The sequence below is a fragment of the Cyprinus carpio genome, chromosome B1 (assembly GCF_018340385.1).
Source record: "Cyprinus carpio isolate SPL01 chromosome B1, ASM1834038v1, whole genome shotgun sequence".
Taxonomy (NCBI): domain Eukaryota; kingdom Metazoa; phylum Chordata; class Actinopteri; order Cypriniformes; family Cyprinidae; genus Cyprinus; species Cyprinus carpio.
The window spans coordinates 8,295,910-8,311,842 of NC_056597.1; the positions used below are offsets into that span (position 1 = coordinate 8,295,910).

The window sequence follows — 15,933 nt, forward strand, 5'->3', positions numbered from 1 at the left end:
GGTTTCCCATCTCTCCTCCCTCAGTATAGCCCACCTGTTCGCGCTGGTTTATATCCCTCACTCACTCATTTTTGTGTCTTGCTCTATTTTTCCCCTGTCTATCAAGAAAGCCCTGGCCTTGTTACAGAGACTCATCTTGTTCAGATCCCAATCTCTGTCCATGCCTTATTAGAAATCCAATTCCCTGCCTTTCTGACCTCCCATTCTCTACATTCTTTCAACATTTGGAGCGAAACTTTTGATGTGAGCAAAACATCCCGACCAATCATGGTTTCGTTTGCCTCTAAGACACAATCTTCCCTCCATCTTCACTCTGAGTAAATATGCACATATATTAGAATGCATTACTTCCATGTAGAGTTTATTTTTATAATATGCACCTCTGGCTGTCATGAGGCACGAACCCTATCATTTATTGAGTGTGCTGATATTTGAAGGGATCTGCTCTGCTTGTTGAGGTATGACTGTCTGAGCTTCACTGGTTACATAACATCTAGATTGCAGGTTTCCTGGCTGAAAATTAATCATAGCATTGAACCACCCTGGAGGACCTTGGATAGCATCCTCCAATCCTCCACAGGACCCACTGATCACTACAACACATATATCTTATCTTACCACACTATGTCCAAATGCACTGTAAATTTGGTTAGGACACTGTTAAGAAAGCAATTTCCCTTTGCTGACGGAGCTAGACTAATAAAAAAAGAAAAAGTAGTAGAAAATGATAATTAAATTATCACGTGTTCTCGTTAAACCGACTCAGTCGATGTAATCGCTCAGCAATTCTTCACTCCATGATAAAGCAGTGGCTCCCTCTCATTAAGCACCTAGGCGCTCCGCGGCGCGCGGCTCCCACGCACTAGATGAATCTCTCGCGCTCTCATCAGAAGCATTGAACTACAGCAGTCGCGCGCAGCTCCTAACACCGACGTTCCGTCATTTCCATCAGCTGTAGGGGATTCTTTATCAGGGAAACCGTGCTGAAGCGAAGACTTCCGAATCACTAAACGTAAGTAGCCTACTTAAGTCAAATTACTAAATGAGGTTTTGACCACCTGTTTCTTGAGGTATATTTGAGTCTCATGAAGTGTATGGGCTAACGGAAATATACTGTTTTGTTAACGAATGTGTGTGTGTGATACAGATAGATGCAAATGTATAGCACTTTTATAATTGAACTTTTTAAAAAAAATATTTATTTATAATTATTATTTGTATTGATTTATAGTTATTATTTATATTAAGTAGAGACAGACGTTACCCTCGTCTTACCCATTTTTAGTTTAACGCACCTATAGTCTCCAAGCAGTAAATTAATCCATATGATTTTTTTGCTCCAACCAGACAACTAAAGCACAGTATGAGCGCAATCCTTAATTCCCAAATGGTTTAAGTCTAACAGAACACAGAATATGATGATAAGGAATTATTTAGCTTCTATCTTCTATATATTCTAGCTATTTCTGACTGTCTATTCAGTGTACATTCTAGTCCTGATTCAGTTATTGATATCAGTAATTAAATTGTTTGCAATTGTTCTGCTTTCATTTGTATCCATTAAAATACACACAAAGAAAAGAAAAAAAAAGAAAAAAAGGTAGAAAAGCTGTCACTGGGCTGTTACCTTTAGGTAGCCTAATAATATGTTCTTAAAGTAAGGTAATATGTACCCTTTTGAAATGGTACTGCCCCAGTGACAGCTTTTTGTGCCCTTTTTTTTCTAAGAGTGTATGCTTAATTATTCCATTATTTAATGTAGTTCTATATAAAAATATTATTTATATTAAATAAGTGCAGACAAAGGTTACAAACTTGAATCTTGCTAACTTGAATAATGGGTTTAAAATGCAGTTATGTGGCTTACATCATCAGAATACATAAATTATGTCTTTTCTCCAACATGGGGTTTTAGAAAATATTAATACTTTAATCAAACACATACCATGTTCTTTATTTTTATTTAATATTATTTAAACATTTAATGTAAAATATATGTATTATAGCTAAATAAATAGTGAATGAAATATATTTATAAAATAGTCTCTCTCTCTCTCTCTCTCTCTCTCTCTCTCTATATATATATATATATATATATATATATATATATATATAAACATACACACTCACTGGTCAAAAGTTTGGGATCAGAACGATGTTCAATGTTTTTTTTTTTTTTTTTTTTTTTTTTACAGGAGTTTCTTCTGCTTAAGGCTGCATTTATTTGATGAAAAATACAGGAAAAAAATTTAATATTATGAAATATTATTATGATGTAAAATAGCATTTTCTATTTTAATATACATTAAAATCTAATTTATTCCTATGATGCAAAGTAGAATTTTCAGCATCATTACTCCAGTCTTCAGTGTCACACAATCCTTCAGAAATCAGTCTAATATGCTGATTTATAATCAATGCTGGAAATTGTTGTGCTGCTTAATATTTTTTTTGGAATTTGTGATACTTTTTTCAGGATTCTTTGATGAATAAAAAGTTAAAAAGAAAAGCATTTATTTAAAATAGAAATCTTTTCTAACAATATACACAGTTCAAAAGTTTGGATTCAGTAAATTTGTATTTCTTCTTTTTTTTTGAAAGAAATTAAAACTTTTATTCAGCAAGGATGTGTAAAATTGTTAAGAAGTGATAGCAAAGATTTATATTAGAAAAGATTAATATTTTGAATAAATGCTGTTCTTTTTAACTTTTTATTCATCAAAGAATCCTGAAAAAAAGTATTGCAGTTTCCAAAAAAATATTTAGCAGCACAACTGTTGCCAACATTGATAATTCTAATAATAAATCAGCATATTAGAATGATTTCTTAAGGATCTTGTGACACTTTAGACTGGAGTAATGGCTGATGGAAATTCAGCTTTGCATCACAGAAATAAATTACATTTTAAAGGTTGTTATAATAGAAACCATTATTTTATATTTTAATAACAATAACATTTTGCAAGATTACTGTTTTTTTCTGTATTTTTGCTCAAATAAATGCAGCCTTTATGAGCATAAGAGACTTCTTTAAAAAACATTACAAGTCTTACTGATCCCAAACTTTTGAACGGAAGTGTGTGTGTATGTATGTATGTATAATATACCACAATTTTTATTCAGCTAAAGGTACATACTTAAGGGTCCCCACAAATCAGACATTTTAGCTGCAGGAAAATGGAAGTATCCAATAAAAGTATATTCAGGACACCAGGGGAATGCTTGCATATCAGGCAGGGAAAATACTCCCTCAGAAAACAATAAAGATGTAGTACAGAGACAGACTGTATGATTCATCAACATGTTTTTGAAAATATAAACAACAATGAAGTTATTTCTGAGCTGAGCTGTGACTCTCTGTGATCCAAAATAAATAAATAAATAAATAAAAATAATCCCTCTGGGGCTGAATGCTTGATAAATTGTAATGGTATTTCAGAGCTTCTTTAAAAAACTGCAAAGACCTACATTTGCAGCACATGAGAAGGCAAGTTATGATTACTAATTTATCTCAGACATTTGTTTTTAGGTTCTGAAGATGAGTAAAGAGCCTGATTTATGCTGTGCATATTAATAGACTGAGCGGTATCCTTATCTTTGCCTGTCCTGCACTTTTGGCCTATAGCCAGATGCCCTACCTTGTCTCATATTTTATTCAGGCCCAGTCAGGTACATTTTGTTCCTTATACTTCAGCCATTATTATGTGCATACAAGGCCATTTATAAAAGATACTGACTGCAATTTGCCAGACTGTTCAAAATAAACAGTTTCAAAAGATGATGATGATAATAATATGAATATAATATGAATATGCTGACTGATATTTATGTGACTGTTGGAAATAGTTTTAAAAGATAAAAAAATATCATATAATATCCATTCAATAAAAGGGTGTTCATTTATGGTAGTTTTCTTTATATGACTAAGCATGGCACCACACTGCTGGTGGTGGAGTGATATAGCAGGTGTATACAAAAAGTCAAACAGATATTCACAGGGCTGATAAAATGAAGCAGGACGGTAGGTTTCATTCTGACCACGTATCATTGATTTTTGATTTCAGACTAGTAGAACACCAACTCCTCTCGCTTGCTTCCTGAAGATATCAATCATCAACAGACACTGCGTTGGCACAACATGATTGACATTTAGTTCTCATTAATTCTCTGAATGCACACCCAATGGAGATTCAATTACTGGATGAAGAATGGGGTTTTGATAGTGTGACTGTGTGAATGTAGTGAAGTATGAAATATCCCGTGAGCCAAGTAAACAGTAAAATTAAAACAAAATGAAATTCCTTCTAAGAAGCATAATGATTGCTTGAATCTCCTATGGGGGGCTTTTGGTTAGCAAATAAATGAGTTTAAAAAGGGGGATTTATTTATTTGTATTTATTTAATTATACATTATAATATATCATCAAATATTTCAATAAATATAAAGAAATATATAAATAAATATCTAATTCCTTTTTCATTGTCTGTTTTATTGTTTGTCTCCATCTTAATTAATTAAATAATGAAATTAAACATATTCTTATCTGTTACAAATAGCTGGTGATTTAAATCCTATCTATCATAAATGTCAGAATAACTAATAAATGGTTAGCTTTGATATTAACCGGAAAAATCCACTGACTATTAATTGATGTAACCAAAACTTAACACAAGAAAATCTTATTTTGCACCTCACACACTTAAGTTAATTGGACATCATTGAGAACCGTCAGCTGCGCAAATTAAGGCAATTATGCTTTGTTTCTGAAGGTGAAGGACAAGACTGTGTTTGATGTGCTTCCAACTCATTTCAGGAGAGTGCGACGTTATTGATTGAGGCCATGTGGACAGACAGCCCATAATGAACTTGTGATCATGCCCATAAAAAATTTTGTGCCCAGAAGTATTCCATCTGTTGACTTCCATCGGAATCAAGATCGGAGGATACCTGTAGGTGACCCAGGTGGCCCTATGTGTACAAACATCCACACCATGGCTTCATTTAGCAGGTTTTATAGTGACAGTCCCACCGCACCAGGCTGAGTCTAATCCTACTCTTTGTTCTTTTTGCCCAAGACATGAATTTTGATAGAGTAGTAATGCCTTGAGCAGTATTAAAGTAATAGTTCACCCAAAAATGAAAATTTGCTAAAAATGTACTCCCCCTCGGGCCATCCAAGATTCAGATGAATTTGTTTCTTCATGGGAACAGACATTACATCACTCAACAATGGATCCTCAGTGATGAATGGGTGCTGCCAACGAGAGTCCAAACAGCTGATAAAAAACATCACAATAATTCACAAGTAATCTACACGACTGCAGTCCATCACTTAACATCTTCTGAAGTGAAAATACATTGAGAAAAGCATTTTAAAGTGTCAATTCTGGCCAAAAAATACAAGTTCATAATCCATAATTATGCTTCTTCCCGTAAAAAAAAAAAAAGTTAATCACATAAAAATTAACCATCATATTTGTTTAGAATAGTTTTCATCTGTGCATATTTCTCTCCTGATTCAGACAAGATGAATGTTTCGTTGGAGAAAGCAATATTATGGACAGAGGACTTATTTTAACCATTTATTTTAACAACGGTTTGAAGTTTAAACGCATTAAATATGGTTTTGTTTCTTACAAACACAGCATTTTACTTCACATGACATTATGGACTATAGAGTGTGGATTACTTGTGGATTATTGTGATGTTTTTATCAACTGTTTGGACTCTCATTCCTACGGCACCAATTCACTGCAAAAGATCCATTCATTTGGCGAGCAAGTGAATGCTAAATTTCTTCAAATCTATTCCCTTAAAAACAAATAAACAAACAAACAAACAAACTCACCTATATCGATGACCTGAGGGTGAGTAAATTTTCATTATTCCTTTAAAGGAAAATCATTGCAACCAGGCTGACTCCAGCCTGGAGTGCGATGACCAGTCCATCACCCAGAAGGCTTTTTGGCACACTCAGTGCTGGAAGTTTGAGAAGGACAGATCTTCAGTCATTCTGCATCTGGCAATGTGTTCTGATATCTCTCCGTGACAGTCTGTTGTTGTTTGCTCTCTGAAGCAGAGATTGCAAAAAATCGCATAACCTCTCGAGACGTGTTGCATAAGATTTATGTAGCCTACTCCAAGGCAAAGTTCTTTCTTTTGGTTAAAAATGAGAGAGTGCTCAGTGAAATTCCAACTTCCAGATGGTTACATCAGACCTTGGGATGAATGGAAGTTAATGTGTAAAACTTTCTTTTGGGGGAATTGGAAGTCAGTGTAGCTATACTTCAAATTGACGCTCTTTCATTTTGTAATGCACACCCCGTCTTATTGTGAATAATCCATTGTTACATGCTTTTCAAAAGAAAAAAAAAAGTTTCTGTAATTTAATCTAAATGTAATAACTTGCTCTTCTTCTAAAATGACTTTCCTTTCCCATTGACGTCAATGTGAATAGCCAAATGCACTAGTTTAAACAACTCCCACCTGGTTACTGCTAGTTACAGCAACTGCATTAAACTAGTGAAGGGCATGACCACGAGAAGCTGTGTTTTAGTTTCTGTCCTCAAACCTTTTTTCCATTACCTTCAAGCCACCAGTTTGATGATTTGATGACCAGATTTTTGCATTTTTCATGTGTTATGTGTTGATAAATATTGCTGTTCATTGCTAAATACTTTTATATGGGTATTGTATTGTGCTTTGTTGCGCTCATTTAGTAAAAAGCTGGAAAATATCAGAAAAATACATTTTACTGAGTGCCTATTAAATATAAATCGCCTGTCTTATTGGCAAAGGCAATTGGATTAACTCCGTCCTTTATGTCAGTAATAGTGGGAATAAAGTATTTAACAGGTATTTAATGAGACTATAATTGAAATTGGATGTGGTGTCCTTGCATTAAGCAGACTGGCAGATCAACTGCTATATGTGCAGCTCATATTGTCACCACGGTCAAAACTGTGGCTCACTTTCAAGACATATGAAGACACTATACAGTAGGTTCAATATGATTAGGGTTATGGGTAGGTGTAGGCTTAGGTTTTAGGGACATAGACAATAAGGTCCCAATCAGGCAGCATCCATTTATGATTTTAATAAATATACACTGACCATGTTGTTATTGCATACTGTTATAATAATTTGCTTTAAACACAGTGTAGTGCAATAACATCTAACACTACTTGCACTTAGTGTAAATGGCATCCATCTACTATTTACTTTTAGTGCTTAGTACACTGATTGTAAATAATGCACTTGGCTAAATTCTAGTTATATATCTCCCAGCCCCAACAGACAGGCAATCAGGCACCATCCATGAGCATTATTCCAACTCTAAAAAGGGATAAGAGATGGTGGGGTGCCAGTATGAAATCAAAATTGACCCTTTTTACTTTTTAATGTACAGTGCTGGTGTTATTGTGCATGATTCATTTGCTTCGGAAACTTTTATCAGAATGTAATAACTTGCTCTTGCTCTGAAATGACTTTCCTTTTTGGCTGTTTTCATTAATCCATTTACTTTTCAACCCCTCCCCTCCAACCACCTGGCTTTATTCTGATTTGAATAACAACCATTTATCATGAGCCAATCCAATCAAAAATAGATAAAATAAAGTCTCGCCCTACATTCATTGAATTTCCTGTTTCATTTGGAAATACATCACATGGTTTTCGCATTAAATGTTATAAACCTTCATTTAGAGCATCCACATAACAAACCGAATAATTCCCACATTTTCACATGTGTTTTCTGAATCACCATATTTGTTTACTTGTTTCTGATTTGCTATTTTATACTTGGAACATGTGTCAAGGCTGATGAAGCCGCAGCACCAACAAAACAGTGACGAATCTGCTGCACCATATTAGAGCTCAGTGAATTGACACTTAATTGTGAGACCTTCCAACGCTTATATATTCACTGAAACTACTCGCAATTACCTTTGGTCTTTTGAGATTCTCTGAGGAAGGGAATTGCCATCTAGCAGGTAACCCAGGCAGGGATTTAAAAGTCTTCAAGGCATATCACATATGCAAATACTTTTAATAGAGTGTAAATCAAGAAATTATTGGTGTGAGATATAAAGTCCCTATTGATGCACACCTAGAATGGATCCTGTGATTTGTTTTCTTTAGTAGAATACGGCTTTTATCTTGCATTTTATTTGGAAATAAATATTTTTTTCTACATACTCAAGAAATTCATGTTTAATAGTACAGCGAGTAAATGGTCTTTAAATGCATGAAGGCAACGAAAGTTGGATGATGAGCAAAATTAAAGTGAATTTGTACATTTTTAAACAACTGCTGTACATATTACTGCTAATCTGATAATCAGATTAACCTACGCTTTGTTTAAAAACCTTGTGAGCTGTCTCTGTTGGCAGCACTTTAAAGCATTATGACTGCAAGAAGGTTGTTCCACAAGGTAGGCAGCATAATTATACCGTCTCCTAAGATACCTTTTTTTGGCGTGATTCCAAAGGCAGCTTCACCTGCAATCCCAGAATGCATTATGAGGCCAGTAAAAACAAGTGGTGATGATTAGCTGAGGTGCATTTGCCAAAAGCATTGTTAGCCGACTATGGTCAATATTAGTTCCATTGTTAGCTGCATATATTTCAGCAACTTAGTTTTTTCTGAAACCATAGCTCCAGTGAATACATAGATCTCTCGATCTGTGGTGAGAAGCATACATAAATAGATGTGTAATGTATGTATATTTATTAAATCAAAAATATGTTTGCATGTTTATGTATTATGTTTGTTCATGTGTTTATTATATACTGTGTGTGTGTGTGTGTGTATGTGTGTGTGTGTATATATATATATATATATATATATATATATATATATATATATAAATAAATAAGGGGTCAACTGATTATCGGTGCCGATATTTAGCATTTTTATAGTTATCGGTATCAGTCATAAAATAATTTAAAAGCATTTAAAGAAAGTTTTTGTCACGCCCCTTGTTATCCTTAATTTTGACATTAATTTTCATTTTTAAACCACACATATGCAGTATATCAGTTCGAAATATCAGTTATCGGTCTACCGTGTATTGGCAGGATTTAGGTCGCATATACATATACATGACATATGTCCATATGTCCAAAGCTACTGTTTTGATGACACAAACATACAATTCAGACCCCAAAAATACAGTGTGAACCCTGTTGAACTCGGTCTTGGAATCAAGTGTGAAAGCTTCATGCTAATACCAGAGTCTGTTAGAATCAATTTTGAATGGTGGCTTTTATGCATGCTGTGTGATACACGCTACCTGTATGATGTATAAAGTTGGTGCATAATAAAAGTATTTTAAATTGGTGACTATTCTTTACAAAGACAAAAAACAGACAGCAAGGCATCTCACTATGTTTGGAACAGTGCCACAGTTTAAATCCGAAGCAATGTAAAGCTGTATTTATAGTGCTAATCTTAAAAATATCATTATAGGGCAAAACACCAAAAATGACAAATAACAATCCCTACAAACACAAACTGATCCTGTTCTAACCAACTGTAGGAAGTGAGAAATGTGGCTGGCAGGAGAAAATAGCTAGCTGGGATGATCTGAAGATCACATTGACTAGCATGACTTATCATTGAGAAAGACAGGGTTGCCATCTATTCCCAGCTTTATGAGCAGTCAGCGTGCTCACTGGTGTGCTTCCACTGCACTGTAAAAAATGAATCACCAAAACTTGTGTGGAGCGTATTAGATTGACAGGGCAGTGCCAACGTCTCTCAGTGTTATCAGCATCTTACTGCCAGGCTAGATTACAGCTTCAGCAGTAGTGACGCAAATAGTAAACATTTTAAAATGCTTTCATCTGGCTTGGCATGCATAAGCATAAATCCTATTACACCAAAGAGAAAACTAAAAAGTGATAAGTACCTTTTAAGTAATGTACCCAGCATATTTTTAAACATTGCCGTGTAATGCTGAAAACCATCTTGTGCTCATATGAGGTGGTAAATTTGGACAAGGGGGCGAGCAAACAAAATTGCCACCTTAAGAACTGTATAGCAAACTGTATCAAAAAGACTGCAGGAGTTTACATTTGAAATGGACTTGGGGTGTTTGCTCAGCAATGGCCACTAGAGCATTCAGTAGATGATTTAATTTGTCCACTAACAATGTCCAACAGTGAACATCACAGAAGAATTTTTTTCTCAACTTAAAATTATATATTGTGTTTAATAGGAAAGTTCTCACAAAAATGATCACTCTTTAATTACTCACCCTCATATCATTCCAAACCTTTGTTGATCTTTAGAGCACATGGACTATTTTAACAATGTCCTTACTACGTTTCTGGGTCTCGAACATGGTAGTTCCCTTGATGTCCATGCATTGTCAGAAAGCTTTCAGATTTCATCAAAAATAGCTTAACTTGTGTTCTGAAGATGAACAAAGGTCTTACAGGTTTGGAACAACATGAGAGACAGTAACTTATGACAGAATTTTCCTTTTTGGGTGAACTATCCCTTTAATGTCATTTTTTAAACATTTTTGAAATAGAAAGGGCAAGACCGTTGTAATATATTAAAAATGGATTAAATTATTTTCACACCATGAATGTTGAATTTATTTGTTTATTCTTGGTGCTAATGCGATTTTAGCTTAAAATGTAATAATTCAAATTTTTATTCGATTAAGATTTCATAGTTTAAGATTTAAGGTCTGAAACAAAGTTTTAACAATAAAACAGATGCATTTAAATCATTTGAAGAAAAAAAAAGTGATAAAGACTAGCTCCCCATATTATATTGCATATAATTGCTGTTAAAAAAGGGAGGAAACAGTTAAACAATATTATTGTAGATAAAAAAATAATGAATAAATATTAAAGGCATGTATACATGTCAGTTTTACTATGATCTTCTTATAAATAAAATCTGTTTTGAAATCTGTCTGCTAGACTCTTTTATAAAAATAAACTCAAGTAAATTCAATAAATATCTACTGAAATAAAGAGGTTATATAAAACAAATTCTCCAGAGTTGTGTCATAGTTTGACTGATTTAAGACTTGGTATTGGTATTAACATGTTTTTTATTTATTTTTATTTTAACATTACATGATATCAGTGTAAACTGCAAAGTCAATGTGTATTCTTTTTCCAACGGAAATGAGTTTTGCTCTTGCTCATACTTTTTCCTTTATCCATCCCTTACAGGCCACAACTGTACTTTCAACATGGACCCCATCAACTGCTCATCAGTGGATCTCTCTGATGTTCTGGCCAGCAAGATGAGTCCCAGTAAGATCCTCCTCTCCCTGACTCTCTCCTTCCTGGCTGTGGCGACCACCACCATCAACTCCCTGGTCATCACTGCCATCCTGATCACCCGCAAACTCCGCCAACCAGCCAACTACCTCATCTGCTCTCTAGCTGTGACAGACCTTCTAGTAGCTGTTCTGGTGATGCCCGTCAGTATTGTGTACATAGCAGAAGAGACATGGGTCCTGGGTCCGATCGTGTGTCACCTTTGGTTGGGTGTCGACGTTACGTGCTGCACTTGCTCAATTTTACACCTAGCCGCCATTGCGCTTGATCGATACCGTGCCATTACAGATGCCGTGGCCTATTCCCAGAAGCGCACATATAAAAGAGCAATCATAACCATTTTGGCCCTGTGGACACTGTCTGTGCTGGTGTCTCTACCACCTTTAGTGTGGAGGAAATTCCCTGTGGAATACAAAGATGGGGAAAGGGAAGTCATGGACTGCTTGATTGAGCATGACCATGTGGCTTTCACGGTCTACTCCACTTTTGGAGCATTCTATATTCCACTGACCCTCATTTTGGTTCTTTACTACAAGATCTACAAGGCGGCGGAGACGCTGCGTAACCGTCGAGGGAGCAGCCGATTAGTTAAACAGACAGTGAGCAGCGTCATGCTTCCTGGAATGAGCTCCGATAAAGACATCGCCCTCAGTCCCGACACATTCTGCCCAGTCGAGAAGTCATTTTCCGATCCGTCGACAGATGGGGAAAGGGTGCGTTTTACTTCTTCATCAGGTAATCTCATCAAGGTCCGCAGGAACCCTGGGGCCAGGGAGAGACGGGCGGCTTTGACATTAGGACTAATTCTGGGAGCCTTTGTGGTTTGTTGGTTGCCGTTCTTCCTGAAGGAGGTGATTGTGAATATTTGCCCAAACTGCAGCACTTCTGCTGTACTCGCAGATTTCCTCACCTGGCTTGGGTACCTCAATTCCCTCATCAATCCGCTAATATACACCATCTTTAATGAGGACTTTAAGAAAGCATTTAAAAGACTTCTGCCCCTCTGCTGCAGCAATATCATGTGAAACTGACTGGGAGGGAAAGAAAAATGTGGTTTTAAGGGACAAAACTTTCAAATAACAATGACAACCCTGTCATACTCTAAATCACTGGACTTCTGCAAAAATTACATCTTTCAGAGACATTTCATCAGTATATTGTTTATATAGTGCTGTGGAACATGAGTGCATGGAAAAAAAAAAGACAAAAAAAACACCCCTCTGCTCCACTTAAAGATTTCAGTGTTTTTGAAATGGAGGTTTTATATAAAATTAAAAAGCGTCTGGTGCACAAATGTTATGAAAATTGACTCCACCAGGGAGGGGGGTTGGCTGGTTAGCATGGTCCAGTTGCCCCTACTGATATACTACACCATCTGGTTCCCAAAACAATTTTTCTTCATTAACAGCCATTCAAAAGTTGCTTGTGTATACCGACAAAATAAAATTTTTGAAACATAAATCTTCAATATTTAAGTATATTACATTAAATGTTTTGTTGGTGAGCATTTTTTTTTTTTGGAATAGTTAACACAAAAATGAAAATTCCGTCATTAATTACTCATCCTCACGCTGTTCCAAACCTGTAAGACCTTTGTTCATCTTCATAACACAAATTAAGATATTTTTGATGAAATCTGAGAGCTTTCTGACAGCAACAGAACTAGCACATTCAAGGCCCAGAAAGGTGGTTAAGACATTGTTAAAAAAAAGTCCATGTGACATCAGTGGTTCACCCGTAAATTTATGAAGCTACGAGAATACTTTTTGTGCACAAAGAAAACAAAAATAATGACTTTATTCAACAATTTCTTCTCTTCCACTTAATAACATTCAGGTTGAACCACTGATGTCACATGGACTTTTTTAAAGATGTCCTTACTACCTTTCTGGGCCTTTAACTAGTAGTTGCATTGCTGTCCGTGGAGAGTAAGAAAGCCCTCACTTTCATCACAAATATCTTAATTTTTGTTCTTAAGATAAACAAAGGTCTTACAGGTTTAGAATGCCATGTGGGTGAGTAATTAGTGACAGAATTTTCATTTTGTGGTGAGCTATCCCTTTAAAAATGTGACGTTTGTATGCCTTCACAGTGCAGCTATTAGTGAAGGGCTTTGGATTGCATCTCCGTGTTTTGTCATGATGTCATTTTCCGCTTGCACCGGAGTGAATATGTGCCCTTCAAGTGGAGTTGGAAATATTGCAATTAAAAGTTCTGAGCACACAAATGACAGAACAAACCTGTATTTATGGGTGGGAAACTAGTAATTGTAAATTATATAAAAGTTGCTGTGGTGTTGGAAAAGGTGTGTTGATTTAAAACATTCTGGAACGACTAATCTATACTAAAGATGCTATTATACACTAGTCACCATTTGAAGTGGATCAAAACCTTTCATCAAAGTGGTCCTAAAACCATTCTTGTCTTTGGACAACTTTGGTGAACTTTTTTGATCCACCTCAAATGGTGACTACTGTATAATCTATGTATCATTAAAAATGGAAAGCATTTCACAGATTATTTTGATTGTACATACATGCTGTATTTTAGTCATTTTTATCATTTTTAACAAGTACAAAGTTAATCATTCAACTTTCAGTTCATGTAACAAACACTTAGTTCTGATACTATAATATGCATAAGTGCTTTTATTAAGTATAATAGAGATAGTTAACTTTTGAATTCAGATGTAGATATGAGTTTAATGTTCATTATTTTTTGTTTTCATCTTGAATCTGTGACACATAATAATGAGTTTTCTAGGTGCTCTTGAAGGCAGCATTAGTGGTCTTGATTGGGTGCAAGAAAAATCTGGGCACAGAACTGAGCACCCATGAGCAAAGATGGCAGACACAGCCTTTCTCCCAGGAGGGCCTTCAAGTAAGCGGCCACTCAACTGAGACTGCCCTGCTCTCAGTTAGTGAAGCCCTGTGACTGGCAAGAGCAATCTACATGACGTCATTAGGATCTGTCATTCAGAAGCATGGCTTTTCCTATCACTGCTATGCTGATGACACTCAACTCTACTTCTCATTCCAACCAGATGATCCGACGGTAGCTGCTCGCATTGCAGCTTGAGTGACATTTCAAGCTGGATGAATGACCATCCCCTTAAGCTCAACCTTACCAAGACAGAACTGCTGGTGGTTCCAGCTAACCCATCGTTAAATCACAACTACTCTATACAGCTGGGTTCGTCAATCATAACTCCTTCCAGGACAGCCAGAAACCTAGGAGTTGTGATGGATCATCAGCTAAGCTTCACAGACCATATTGCTACAATGACCCGGTCCTGCAGATTTGCCCTATACAACATTAGGAAGATTAGACCCTTCCTGTCAGAGCAAGCCACCCAACTACTTGTCCTCTCCAGACTGGACTATTGAAACGCTATCCTAGCGGGCCTTCCTGCATGTACTATCATGCCTCTACAACTGATCCAGAATGCAGCAGATAGGGTTGTCTTCAATGAGCCAAAAAAGCTCACGTTACTCCTCTCCTCATCAGGTTACACTGGCTACCAGTAACTGCTCGCATCAAATTCAAGGTACTTATGCTTGCCTACAAGAGGACCACTGGCACGGCATCAATATATCTAAACTCACTAGTTCAAACTTATGCGCCCTCCAGAAGCTTGCGTTCTGCAAGTGAACGGCGCCTTGTGGTACCATCCCAAAAAGGTTCAAAATCACTCTCACGGACCATTTCCTGGACTGTGCCCGGCTGGTGGAATGACCTCCCTATCTCAATTCGAACATCCGAGTCTCTACTCTACTCATCAAAAACATCTAAAGACTCATCTTTTTCGCCAGCAATTGTCCAACTAATACTAGCACTTACCTTCTCTTTTCTTGTCTATCCTATTCTTGGGAAAAAAAAAACAAAAAAAACAACACTTTCTACGAGTTCTGTGCTAGACTAACTGAGACTTATCATGGCACTTGTATACTGTTGTTGTTCTCTCGTTGATCTGATTGCTTCTATTGTTCTCATTTGTAAGTCGCTTTAGATAAAAGCGTCTGCTAAATGATTAAATGTAAAAAAAAAAAAAAAAAAAAAAAAAAAAAAAAAAAAGGGGATCCTGAGAGAAACACAAGAGCCAGTTCCATCTGCATGGAAGATGGGAGTCTGTTTACTGCATTAACAGATTTTGATTGGAAACACAATTGTTACATAATTGACTAACTAATAACATTCAACTCTGAATTCCTTTCAGAATTAGCCATATTTGGGGTCTTCTTAAAACACGACAAAGGAATGCCACCACAGTGTCTGTAAACATTGATGGAAAACATTAACAACCTTGTTGAGTTACACTTCCTCTCCCTTACAGAGGTGGACGTTGTTACCTTCTCGCTCTCATATATATATATAAAAATCACTTTTGTCTGGTGGCTCCTGCACCAGCAGACAAACTGTCACAGAGATGACGGTGTTAATGTTTTGCTTTGTCCAGAATTGTAGACCTCTATGGTATGTGCCAATTTCACTTATTTGTCCTGGAAAAATAGATGCAATTCAGAATACTGGCACAACGTCAAATTTATCAATGTCATAATTTAGCCCTTTCAGGGCCCCTCCTGCTACAGCAAAAATAAGTCACTATAGAATCAATATTGCCCTCTG

General features: G+C 36.1%; 1 protein-coding gene across 1 annotated transcript; it reads left to right on the top strand.

Annotated features, from left to right (window-relative positions):
* Positions 1 to 422: 422 nt before the first annotated feature.
* Positions 423 to 12,768, top strand: htr1fb (5-hydroxytryptamine (serotonin) receptor 1Fb). Its single transcript, XM_042716462.1, has 2 exons — positions 423 to 1,012; positions 11,197 to 12,768. Exon 2 carries the CDS (start codon positions 11,217 to 11,219, stop codon positions 12,330 to 12,332), a length of 1,116 nt encoding a protein of 371 aa, XP_042572396.1. The 5' UTR covers positions 423 to 1,012; positions 11,197 to 11,216; the 3' UTR covers positions 12,333 to 12,768.
* The last annotated feature ends 3,165 nt before the right edge of the window (positions 12,769 to 15,933 follow it).

Excerpts from the sequence above, each read along its gene's own strand:
- htr1fb (XM_042716462.1), top strand. The coding sequence starts at position 11,217 with ATGGACCCCATCAACTGCTCATCAGTGGATCTCTCTGATGTTCTGGCC.